The 13227-nt window shown below is 41.7% G+C and overlaps 1 protein-coding gene across 2 annotated transcripts in view; it reads left to right on the top strand.

Annotated features, from left to right (window-relative positions):
• CTDSPL (CTD small phosphatase like) overlaps window positions 1-13214 on the top strand; it is a 115120-nt gene extending 101906 nt beyond the window's left edge. For both annotated transcript variants that reach the window (XM_065398260.1, XM_065398259.1), the window contains 3 exons: window positions 3669-3761; window positions 5551-5736; window positions 8646-13214. In XM_065398260.1, coding sequence (XP_065254332.1) covers window positions 3669-3761; window positions 5551-5736; window positions 8646-8771 — 405 coding nt within the window. In that variant the 3' untranslated portion in view covers window positions 8772-13214. The remainder of the gene's footprint in view (window positions 1-3668; window positions 3762-5550; window positions 5737-8645) is intronic.
• The last annotated feature ends 13 nt before the right edge of the window (window positions 13215-13227 follow it).

The raw sequence follows: 13227 nt of genomic DNA, 5'->3' as shown, positions 1-13227 counted from the left end.
GGTGAGGCCAGGGATGAGGGGTTCAGGGTGTTGGAGGCGACTCTGGGCTGGGGGTGCAGGCTCTGGGCTGGGGCCAGGGATCGGGTTTGGGGTGCATGAGGGGGCTCCGGGTTTGGGGGAGTTCAGGGCTGGGGTAGGGGGTTGGGTTGTGGGGGTGTGTGTGTGATGGCTCTGGGCTGGGGCCAGGGATGAGGGCTTTGGGGTATAGGAGGGGACTCCAGGTTTGGGTGTGCTCAGTGCTGTGGCAGGGGGTTGGGGCTCAGGGTTGGGGTGCGGGCTTATCTCGGGGGGCTCCCGGGCAGCGGGGGAGCTAAGGCAGGCTGCTTGCCTGTCCTGACACCACGTTGTGCTTGCCTCAGAAGCGTCCAGCGGGTCCAACGCTAGTAGGCAGGGGAGGCAGGCGGCTCCACGTGCTGCTCTTGCCCGCTGCAGGAACGCGCGCGCACACACACACACACACCCCAGCTCCCATTGGCCAGGAACCGGTGCTCGGAGCCCCGTGGCCCTCCGCCCCTCCTCCAACCCCGGAGCCGAACCTGCTGGCCACTTCCGGAGCGCAGCGCGGTGCCAGGACAGGTAGGGACTAGCCTGCCTTAGCCCTGCAGCACCACCGACCAGACCTTTAATGGCCCAGTTGGCGGTGCTGACCAGAGCCACCAGGGTCCCTTTTCGACCGGGTGTTCCGATCGAAGACCGGACACCTGGTCACCCTAACACCTGGTGGTAACTTTTCAGAAAGCAACTTCTATAGGGGAATGCCTCCCCTCCGCCAAGCACTCAGAAACCTTGTTTAGAAAAACATTGAGGCACTGTTGGAGGACGTGTGTGTGTGCAAGCAGGAAACAGGCCTTATCCAGAAATTGGAAGTGGTTCTGTAGCATGTACTAAGAACGCGCACACATATCCAGGCATCTGAATTAGTGATGAGGAGAAAATCTAGTGGCAGGTGCGCAGGTGGCATAAAAAAGAAGAAGAAACTGAACTAGGGAGGCATGAGAAGGCCTGGAGTGCCATGTCATAATATGAGGCTGCTTCACTTAGAGCGACACTGCCTCGTTCCAGTTCAGGTCAACTACCTGCTGGCTGCCACAGCAGCCCTGCAAAGGAAACCTAAAAGAACTGATTTCAAATTGTATTTCTATTTCAACCAACCTTTATCAGTGAGTTTGTATACAAGAAATTCAGTTTTACTGTAGGTTAGGTATGGCTGCCTTGGCATACGGGAGAACATTTTATATTGCAAGCACCCACAGTTTAAATGCCTGGGTTGGATTTTGTAATCATAGTCCACAGGAGGGAAACACTTTTGTAACCTAGTGAGTGGAGGTGGGGGATTCTTTGTTGTGGTGTGACTGTTAAAAGGGAAAGGCACTATTAAGGCACAGAACTTCTCATCTGTGGATACAGTAGAACCTCAGAGTTACAGACCTCTCAGGAATGGAGGTTGTCCGTAACTCTGAACTCTTCCTAACTCTGAACAAAGCACAGTTCGTGTTCCAGATCCAGCAGCTGATACTCTAGGCCAGGATTCAGCAGCAGCTGAGCTGAGCTCCCTATTCAGCCCTGGCATGAGTTTGCAAACTTGGCCCCCTCCTGGCAGAGGGGGTGTGAGAGCGAGAGAGAGAAAATGGGGAGGGGTGTGTGTTAAAAACAGTGTGTCCTCCTCTGAGGGGGACAGTCAGGGGGAGGGGGCGGGGGCCAGGCTGTTTGAGGAGGCACAGCCTTCCCTACCCAGGTGTAGTGTATTCCCCTCCCACTTCCTGCCCCCGACTACCCCCCTCAGAACCTCCAAGCCCCACCCCACCCCACTCCTTGTCCCCTAACCGCCCCCTCCTGGGACCCCCCACCCCTAACCGCCCCTCCAGGACCCCACCCTATCCACCCCCCCGCTCCCTGTCCCCTGACTGCCCTGACCCCATCCACACCCCCGCCCCCTTACAGCCCCCCCCCCCCCCCCCCAGGACTCCCATGCCTATCCAACCGCCCCCGTCCCCTGACTGTCCCCCGGGACCCCAGTAGCACATTCCTAGGGGGAGCAATTTTAATACATGACACCTGCCCTCCATACACTTTTGGAACCCCGATGTGGCCCTCAGGCCAAAAAGTTTGCTCACCCCTCGTTTAAACCCTTATGATGCAATGTCCCTTCTCTTCCCTTACTAACTGTTTTTAATTTTTACATTATGAAGTTCAAACTGGTGTTTCCATATCTTTCTCTTTCACTGTGTATATGTGTGGGCTCACTGCACTTTTGCCTTTTAATATCACTGTTAACCTAATGAAAATAATATGTTAGCCAGTAAAACTCCCTTAAATAACACACAAGGCATTAAACCAGTTCAGTTTTGCATGTTTTACCTTATGATAGAGAAACCTATTTAATTTACCAGGCTTTTGCATTTAAGAGAATTTCAGCATTGTCGATTTCTTGTTAAAGTGGGAATTGCTAATTCAGTTCTATCAAGAACCTTTATCCAATGGTAGCAAGCAAGATAAATAACATCATTGTTTAAAGTAAATATTTCACACACACACACACACACACACACACACACACACACACACACACACACACACAGTTTACTGTTTTTGCCCAATTGTAAACTTCCTGGATAGGGACTGTCTTTATCTAGGTATCTTATATGAACACCAAGCACATTGTTGGTGCTTAACAAATTTAGTAATGGTATCAATTGCAATAAACAACTGGTTCTTGCTGCAAAATGGCAGCATGGCTCCTTTGCTGGAGCTACTGCTGCCTGAAAAGAGGAAAACCCAGAAGATTTACTGTATTTATGACAAAGCCTCAACTGAAGAGTTTTTACATGCCCACTGCAACTCAAAATATACACTGGAAACTCATTTCTCCATTGAAGTGGTGAAAGCTTGTATTTTATTAATGGGTTTGGAAAATCAATAAAAAGCAGCAATAGAGTGTTATTTGACATCCAGAAACAAAATTTGAAGAGAAGTATTTTATTTACAGAAGAAAAGGAAGAAGTCAATACATTTCAAAACTCCTCCCAACACAAGATAAAACTTTCCCTCAGATGTTGTTTCCTCTCAAGAATTCAAGAAATGTTCAAGAATTGAAGAAACATAAGCATCAAAGAGTCATGCTACTTACTGATGCTCAGGCCCAGATTTTTAAAGGTATTGAGGAGTTGCTACAATCAGTTAGCAATGCCTAGCTGGTTTAGGAGCCTAGAGCTCCTTTTCAAAAGGGGTATAGGTACTTAGGAACCTAAATCTAATCAACTGTCAATGGGATTTTGGCTCCTAAGTGCCTAAATCTCTTGAAAATGAGATTTAGTCTCCTAAATTAGTTAGGCATTGCAACACTGAGCCTAGCAATGTCTAAATACCTTTAAAAATGGGGGTCGCAGTTCTTATTGCTTTGGTGCCCCATTACATGTCTGTCTTTCTTTTCAATTTTAAGAGTGGATCTTTCCAGCAGGGCACAGTATTACCAGTGTGTAGTCAGCATGGAGCTACCAAGTACATATGTTCAAATATTTCATTATTTAATATTATGCTTTGTCTTATATCAGCCTTTTCCTTCATCTGAGCCTCCTGTGTCACATATTAGTTCTACCTATCAATTTTAGGCTAACTCCAGCCTTTTTGGCTTAAGCCTCATTTGACCTAAACAGTTATTGTCATTTCAGGTCTATGTATTGAAACGACCACATGTGGATGAGTTTCTCCAGAGGATGGGAGAGCTCTTTGAGTGTGTACTCTTCACAGCCAGTCTAGCCAAGGTTTGTCGTTGTCTCTTCCTTCTCTTTAGTATTTTTAATGCTGGTTAGTGGACATTTTGGTTGGGTTTTCTGTGGATGATTGATTTCCTCACTAGGTATGATCTTAATTTTTCCCCTTTTCTGCTTCTTTGCCTGACAGTGTGTACTTTGTCTGCTAGTGTGTGGGTAAGTGTTTCCATGGTAACAATATCACATATGGGCTTGTCTCATAATGTAGCCTCCATGCATTGCTCATGATGCCAATATGAAAGGCTTACAAGTTACCATGGTTATAGTGGAAAATTAGAACAAATAGTGTACTACATGAAGCAGTATATTAAAGCTGGGCATGAAACAAGGTATGCTATATCTAAGCTGTGTAATCAGCCAATAGTTCAGAAAGTACTTTGGTGCAGAAAACGTAGGACACAGATGTCTGAGATGTAGATGTGCAGTTATAATTTTGGTTGAGACTATTAAATGCTCTTCGTAAAGCTTGATCTATTTAGCATCTGAAAAGCTATATTTTGTGCCCTTTTAGCTTTGGTGAAATAGCATCTTATGTAAGTAGTTTTGTAGTGGACAGTGCAGCATTAGTTCTGCAATATTTCCGGTGGATTTGTATTTGTGGTTTTGATTTTGAAGTGAAATCAGTTGATTGGTAATTTTTTAAATTAATTTTAATTAAATATCTTTGGTTTAGTAACGCAAGTTAAATTCTAATCTTTTTGTGGCTTTCCATAGACTCTAGAAGTGGGAAAGACCTGTTAAGTCATCTAGTTCATCTTCTTGTCAGTGCAGGATTGTGTGTTTACCAATATTGTGTCCAGTCAAGTTCAAAAAGCTCCAAAGCAGGGGATTTGCACTAGTTCTCTTGAAATAGCCTTAATAAAAGGAAAGATTTATTGACAGCAAGATCTATTTTGCTTGTTGTTCAATTTAGAAAAGTCCCATCAAATGATCAATCATATCCTTCAAAGAATTTGTGCTAACTGCAATTGTCGAGGATATCCGCTCTTACAGTCTGGTTTCCTGTCTAGGTGTCTCTCCCCTCCCACCTTCTTGGGCCATTACTATCAATTCTTGAGTCAAAATTCTTGCCATCATGTGCTATGGTACTTACATTATCTTTGAGGTATGATAGGTAGCACTCCTTTCTGTGTTGGCATTATTCAAAGGAATGTTACAGATGGATATTTTTATTAGATATTTTTGCCTGTCCGCTCACAGCTGGAGTGTGCATGTTTTGGGGATCTTCAAATCCCTTGCTGACATCACAAGTCAACATGCATTATTGACAAAGGCACATCATAAATTAGGCAAAGTCAGATGCCTCCTCCATTACCCTTGACTTCACAGGTACATGGAATTGAACTTGGTACGAGTAGCTGCAGAAGTGGCATCGTGTGCTCTAGGTTTACCATTACTTTTTCATGCATTTTTTACAGTAGTGTTAAGTGAGATCTCTGAACTCATTGGCTTCTAGGAGTTAAAGGACAAATGTAAAGAGCCCATGTTGAGGTGTGTTAAGATAATTAGTAAATCACAGCAAGCTTTACAGTGCAAGTTATTTTCTTTCTGGAAGATAACTGTACTGCAGTGTGGTTACCAATTTATTAATAATTTTAGCTTTGCTAGCACATAAATTAATGTTAAGGAGAAAAAGATGAAGCAAAGCAGACTGTAGTTCTATCTATAATTGTCCTTTTTATTTGTCCTTAATGTTTAGTTCTAGGAAACATTGCTGTACCTACAGGCATGCAATTTCAGTTTTTTTAACTTCTGAATCATATTAACTTCTGTCTTTAAGTATGCGGATCCAGTAGCAGACTTGTTGGATCGCTGGGGTGTGTTCAGGGCAAGACTCTTCAGAGAATCCTGTGTTTTCCACAGAGGAAATTATGTGAAGGATCTGAGTCGACTGGGAAGAGAGCTGAGTAAAGTTATTATAGTGGATAACTCTCCTGCGTCTTACATCTTCCATCCTGAAAATGCAGTAAGTAGTCCCAAGGAATAACTTTCTCTCTTTGGTCTTCCATGGGCCAGGATTCCACATTCAAACAATATTAAGTACCGTATATACTCGATCATAAGCCAGTTCTTTTATAAGCAGACCCCCCCCAAGATGGATAAGTAAAAATGGAAATTTTTTATAACCTGTTCATAAGCCGACCCTATAATTCAGGGGTCAGCAAACTTTGGCTCCCGGGCCATCAGGATAAGCCACTGGTGAGCCGAGATGGTTTGTTTACCTCGAGCGTCCACAGACACGGAGGTAAACCTAAGTAAACAAAGTGTCCCGGCATGCCAGCTGCTTACCCTGACAGGCCAGGACAGCAACTAGTGGGGAAAATTTGTGCGGGGGAGGGAGGAGAAGCTCGGAGTCAAGGAAGTAACCCCTGTGACCACCCCCCACATGATCCCACCCCTAGCCCAGGACCTCCACACTCTCCCCATCCCATCCCTTCCTACCTTATCTGGGGAAGGCCAGGGGAGGATGTCTCTGACCTGGCTGGAGCTGCTCCGGCAGGCTGGGCAGCGCGGCTGCAGCACGTTCCAGCGGGCTGGGCTGGGCGGCACGGCCGCAGCGTGCTCCAGCGGGCCGGGCAGCGCGGCCACAGCCTGCTCTGGAGGGTGGGGCCAAGTGGCACGGCTGCAGCCTGCCAGCCCCGGAGCTGCAGCTGCTTCGGAGGCAGGGGGGAGAGCAGGAGGCTGGGGGGAGAGCAGCGTGGCCAGCAGCGGAGAGACTCTGGCCCCGCCTCTTCCCTTTTGTCTCTGCTGGCTGTGCTGCCTCTCCTTGCTCCCTCTGTTGGGGGGAGGGGCTGTGTCCCACCTCTCCCTCTCTATACCCGTTCATAAGCCGACCCCCTTCTCTGGTGCTTCCCTTTTTTACTAAAAAAAATTCGGCTTATGAACAAGTATATACGGTACTCAAATTTATTTTCAAAGTGTTAACTAGTGTCAACAGCATCGTCATTCTCTGAAACATTAAGTAGAAGATCAGGTTCTAGTGCTAGCTATAACGTAGTTAGATATAGGCCAAGCTTCTCCACGCTACTCTGCCAATTCATCTTTCTCATGCCTAGCTCTCCTTCAATTTTTAGCTTTGGGCATCTTCTGAAGAGACTGCTAATTGTGCAGAAAAACACTAAATGGTGTGATGTCCTTATAACCACTCCCGGTACAGGCTGTTAGAAGAGAGGATATTCACCCCAAAACCTTTAAATGATTTTTATTTGTTTAATGGTGATTACAATAAGATTATTATTTGAACTGCTTTGGGTAGTCTGACTTTTTCATATGCGTGAAGTTATTTTAATAGACAAGCTAATAACTATTTTTACTGGCACAAGTTGAATATCTGTCTTTGTGGTTTTTTATTTATATATTTTCCTTTATTGTGAATTAAGATTGTATTTGGGGAGAATTGGCAGACCTGATGCTGCTTCCTAACCCTCCTTTCCTTATCTGCTAATTAGAATTTCTGTTATGGGTCATTCTGTCATTAGGAATACCAGTCAACCAAATTATCCAGCTTTAGAAATAAAGCGAAGGGAAGAGGGTGGGTTTTGGTGGTAGTATAAATGCCAGTAATACAGATATTTCTCACTCAAGGAATTTCTTCATATTTCCCTTTGGAGATTGAGAGTAGAGATCCTTGCTCTTGGGGTGTGCAATCCACATGAAGCCTGGAACCCATTGGAAAGCTTTTGCAGTTGGGGGTTGCACAAACCTCTCCATCAACCACCACTCTCAGTATACACGCATTCACTTCTCTTGCTAGTCACCTAGCAAGCTGGGGCTCCCTCTAGTTCCCTTGAAACATTAAGTTGCTCATCAAGCATTTTCTTTGTTTTTGAGGATTATTTTATTGCCAGTTGTTAGATTTAGTGCAGCTTTTAGCCGATATGGTAAAAAATGAAGGTTTAAGGAAAGCTTCTTAAAACATTGAATTTCCGAACTCAGGCCCTCAAATCCTGATGCCTTGGATGCTTGAGTGAGAGACATTACCTGTTTAGTGCCACATAAGGCTTCAGTTTACCAGCTCTGCATGCAAGGATCAGAAGCCTCAAATCCAATCCATGCTGATGGTTAAAAATCAAAGCCAGCTCCAGACCACTTTTTGATGTTATAAAATCCAGTGCTAAGAAATTATCTGAGTCATTAAATCCTGTGTGGAAAACCGCTATAAGCTAGTGGCAATTCCAGTCTCTGGAGGACCAGAGAATGAGACTAGCTCCAAAACAGATTCTAATGCATTACTTCAGTAAGGTCCCATAGTGGTAATACACAAAATTCTTCCCTAGAGCCCACTCTACACCTTTATGAAGCATTATTCTCTGAACCTTGCCTCAAAATCTGATGTACAGTACAGAACAGTTGGGTATTTATTGTTCAAATATTTCCTTCTCAATTACACTTCCATAAGGGTTTCTTGCTCCATGCATAGGCATCTATACGGACAGTACGCTAAGGAGAAAGAAAAGAGACTCACCTGTAATTGGAGTTTTTCCAACTAGATTATCGGTGTAGAGTCATAGTCTGCACCCTACTTCAGGCTATTCTGGATTCTAGGAGGCAGAAGACATTGAAGGGGAGATGTGCCGTGCCTCATGTAACCTTGCTTGGAACATTCCACATCTGGAAAGAGAGTCTGCAGTTAGCTTTCCAGAGGTTCCAGTCTTGATGTGGGTGTGCAAGTATATCTTAAGGAATGTGGGTCTGAACTGGCAATGTACTTGAACCTCAGTTACAGGTGAGTAACTTTTCTTTATCATGGTCATTAGCTGCAGGTAGGATGCCTGCCAGTAGGTGCTGTAAGCTAATATTCTGAGGTAGATGGAAATTGTGCATGTGTTCTTGATATAGCAACGCTTCTTCTATTCTTCTCTTTCTCCGTTTCAGGTGCCTGTGCAGTCCTGGTTTGATGACATGACGGACACAGAGCTGCTAGATCTTATTCCTTTCTTTGAAGGACTAAGCAGAGAGGAAGAAGTTTACAGTATGCTTCACAAACTTTGCAACAGGTAGCCCTTAAATCTGACTGCTGCTGGTTGATAGCAGTTGCTACAGACTTTCTCCATCTCTCACAGCTCTTTCAAACTAAGCTTTGAGGAGGCTGCGCCTGTCAGAAGTGCTACTCTTGATCTTCCTGTTACACTGTACATGAAGGACAATCATGAGTGATGCTAGTAAGCCTTCAGAAGCCTGACATCCTACGGTCACGTGTTCAGACTCCTTTTTTTAAAAAAGAAAAAAAGAAGCTATTTTAAATGGGACTCTTTTAATGACTTTCGTAAGTGGACACGTTTTACTGGATCAGCTTTTCTTAAAACATGCCAAAAAAAGAAGCTTGTTGTATTTCAGCAGTCAAATTTCTCCCCCTCCCACTATGCAGACAGTTTCACCCTCTGCTTAGAGCAGTTGACCTGACTCTGAATTTTTTTCTTACAGAATGAAGTGCCTTTTTGAATGTTATTTTAAGATAAAAGTTCATTTTGTATAAGGTGTATTTCCAGACATCTTTTAGTCTTGTATTGTCTAAACGCTTTAAAAAGGAAAAAGGAATTTTTTATAGAGCACTGTAATATATGGTAACAAAGGAAAAAGTTGAAACAAATAAGCTGGGGTCCTGTCTCCATGGTGATGTTAAGTATTAATTACATTTTGTCATGCTCAGAAGGTTTAGGAGTTTGGGGAGGGGTGATTTTGGTTACAGGTTTGTGTTACTATGGTCTTACTCATTTTGGACACAGTTTGAACATATCTGCAGTTGTTTGGGTATTAGAGTATGATAGAATTGGAAAAATGTGGTGGGAAATAGAGCTCAAGCACCTTTGATGTTAGATGGATCAAGTTCTGTTATCTCTGCTTGCGCACAACTGCCATGCTTCTCCAATTTTTTAAAACATCATAATGAGAAACCTATTGGGGGAGAAGGGAGGGAGAATCTATTTATTGATCTAAATTCTTTTGTTACAAAAACCCATCTGGGTAAGCTGGATGCGTGCTGAGCTGTTAAGAGTATTTTTTTCTCTTAATTGTTGCTACTGTATACTCGCCAAATGGAGTTGACCATCGGCTGTTATACTGTTCTTTGCCACGGTGCCTGCGCTACAAAAACATTTGCTGTAAGCTGCAAATTTGGGCAATAAATGAAATGCAGGTGATATACCCCACCCTTATGTAGTAAACTTGTGGTATATGACATACCAGATAATTCAGTTAAAGGTGACCTGCAAAGGACTTTGAAAAATGCCTTTTGCTCCTTTATGCACCATAAAGAAGCAAAACGGAGGTATGAGCCCAATTTATTTTAAAGTGGGGGCTTTTTTTTTTCCCCTGCTTGTGTTTTTCCTTAGAAATGTCAGGAATGTTAACTGATCTTTCCTGGTTTTTGCTGAACACTTGTTGAGAGTCTCAGATGCAGATTGGGAGCCATATCACCCCTGCTGGAGGTGTGTTTAACTCAGAATTCCTTTCTCTAACGTACTCTTTAGGCTTTGGAGTTAAATAGGTGTTAACTTAGAATGTTAAAAACAATATAAAAATCTCACTAAAAATCCTGTCTTCTCAGTTCACTTGGTTTTCATTCATTTGTGATGTCATAATTACACTAGTTCTTCATCCAGGGTAGACAAGACCTGAATTTCTGATGTTAAAAACACGTGTAACTTTTGTTTTTAAGCCTTTTGAAGCAAAAAGGCACAGCCCTTTTTTTTTTCCTTTCCTGGGTCACCTTTTAACCATTTTTGCACCAGTAGAAATCTAGTCCTACAAATTAGCCATATTTGGCAGGCATCAAGCAAAGTTAAACTAATAATTTGGTGCTTTAATTAGCCTACTGTCAAATGCCGCAGGGTAGATACAAGTTGCCTTTTTACAGGTATGACCAATAGGAATTACAAGAAGCTGACCTAGATTGTCATCCTTGGCTAAAACATTTACTAAGCAGCTTAATAAATTGATTCCTAAAAGGGTGGGCCAGCCTGCCCAGGCCTGGAATAGATTATCACAGGGGCAGTATAAGACTGAGAGAGGACTTGTCTCTTGGCAGTGCAGCTTTGCGCTGTGTTCACAGTGAGGGTGTTCTAAGCAGTACCATGACATTTGAGTCTGTACAGCATCACTTTTTTGTTCTCTTACCAGTTGTCATTACCTTAGTACTGTATGTTTCTATGCCAGAACTAAATTCTGACCATTTAAAAAAAAAAAATCTAGATGGTTTAAAAGGACGTATGGATTCTGGTTAGTCCATTAAATTTGCCTTCAATTTAAGATCTTTCGTTTTGTTTTTGAATACAGAGTAATGAAACCGTAAACTGCCAAAAAGTTGTTCTCTGAGCAGTATTTTTAACTGTATTTGTGACCTCTGTGCCTCAGATACAGTCTGCAGGGAAGTATTCAGGTTGTAGTTTATTGTGCAGGTGTGATGAGAATGGCTGAAAAAAATTCAAAGATTTTCACACAAGTATTAGACCAAACAGTCTTACCAATTAGACAGTGAATAACCCCTTCATGAGACATTACCCCATTTAGACAGTTGTGATCTGTTGTAGATAAGACAAACCATGTCATTAGCTGTTCACATTTATAAAAGCAGTGATTTCATGAACCCAGTTGCCTTAAATGTCTGTGAATGAATGTTGATATTAAAGTGACTTGTATTGTTTTGAAATCAACATGTAATGGACAACTGAACTTCTGTTCCCACATCTGAAACCATTTTAATGACTAATACTATACAATCACTGTCTTTGTGTTGTTTCTGTACAGTTTTAATGCTGTTTGAGCTTTTGTAATCCACAAAGTTCCAGAAAAAATTTGGCTTCATAATTTCAACTGATAAAGCATACAAAATAACACGCAGCTCTCAAAAATGACAGAATCAGGGGTATAACATAGTAATATTTCTGAACCATGCTAATATTGTAAGTGCATTTTATATATGATTTTTGTTTGAGTTCTAATCATGGTAAATTTCACTCTAGAATGTGAGAATATTTTTGGATAATACCCAATTCCTTCTGACATCAAATGGGGTGGTTGTTTAAGATCAAGTTTTGGGTTTCCTAAGTGTTTGGATTTTTTATAGTATGTGAGCAACTATCATATATACCTTTTTTGCACTTTATTTTCCCACACTTAAAAAATCCAGATTTTTATAAGCTCTTTTGGTTTATATATAACTATATATATTTGAAGCACCTAGATTTTAACAAAGCAATATAGTTCTAAACATAATGCCAGAAGAAGTAGTAGAATGTTTGTAAAAATTGCAATATGATTATTTTGGTTTTACTTTAATTAAATGAGATTTTGAAAATCAAAACTGAAAATCAAATTATTTCCCAAAGTTCTTCCATATTTACATGTGCAGTAGTGCATGCTGCATCTGGGTCACCAAGACTGTTATAAACCTTGTCTTTCAATTATAATTCCCAGATATTATCGCAATACTATTAAAAAGTCTTTCCCAGGGGATCATTCAGTTCAGCTAAAAAAAATGCTACCTGGCCCGAAGTTCTGTTGTCCTTTCTATGTTGGATTAAAAAAAAGGTTATTTGCCTGCATAGGGATATATATATATATTTTTTTTAATTTAAAAAGTAAGGCAGAGTGCCATAAATTCTTGAAATTCAACTAAAATGTTATGATTAAATTGCCATCTGTAAACTAGGGCTGTGCGCAGAATATTTGTTAAACACCAGGAAGTTTTGAATGGAAGATTTTAGCAAATGTACAATACTACTGTATTCATTTAGGTAGCTTTGGGAAAAAAGCAAAAACTGTTTCTTGTTTTTACCTTTAATTTCTTTTTTAAAAACAGTGAAGTTATACATGGAAGAAACCCATCGCCTGAAGAGCTTGGTTATCAGTGTGTTCAATCACTTTATCATGGCATGATTTTGATTAGAGTGATTGGGGGACAATAAAATATCTAAATTACACTCGCTTGTACTGGGGTTGCCGCTTTGAAATTTCAATGTAAAAAGTCTGTAGCGATATAATTTACAAACACACACAATCCTATGTTTTACAGAATTTTTTTTTACTAATAAAACACAGAACCGCACAGCCCTATTGTAAAAGAAAAAAATGTTTGTGCCTCTGATTTCAAAGGTGCTGTGATGTATGCCTTTGTGTGGTGAGGAGGGCAGGTAAGACTTGGGTTGGGGAATTGCTTGAAATTCTATAGGCTAACTATGCAAAAAGAGCTCTTGGTTTTCTGTTCATATTTTATTGTAAAAATCCAGCTGTCTGGCTTTTTGTTAAAACTCTTCTGGGAACTTCAGAAGAGTAAGCAATGGACATATTGCTTGTTTGTCTAATAATGGAGCTGTTTACACTTTAATGCAATGAACAATCCAGCAATACTTGAGAAACACTACATATACAGTGTGAGTGTTTTGGGGCGAGAGAAGTGTTGTCAATCAGGTATTGAATGGTTTCTTTACTGTCACAAATAAAAGTTTTTAACAATTTA

This window comes from Emys orbicularis, chromosome 2 (genome assembly GCF_028017835.1).
Source record: "Emys orbicularis isolate rEmyOrb1 chromosome 2, rEmyOrb1.hap1, whole genome shotgun sequence".
In the NCBI taxonomy this organism is placed as follows: Eukaryota; Metazoa; Chordata; order Testudines; family Emydidae; genus Emys; species Emys orbicularis.
Note: the sequence above shows the minus strand (reverse complement) of the source record. Positions and strands in the feature narration are given on the sequence as shown.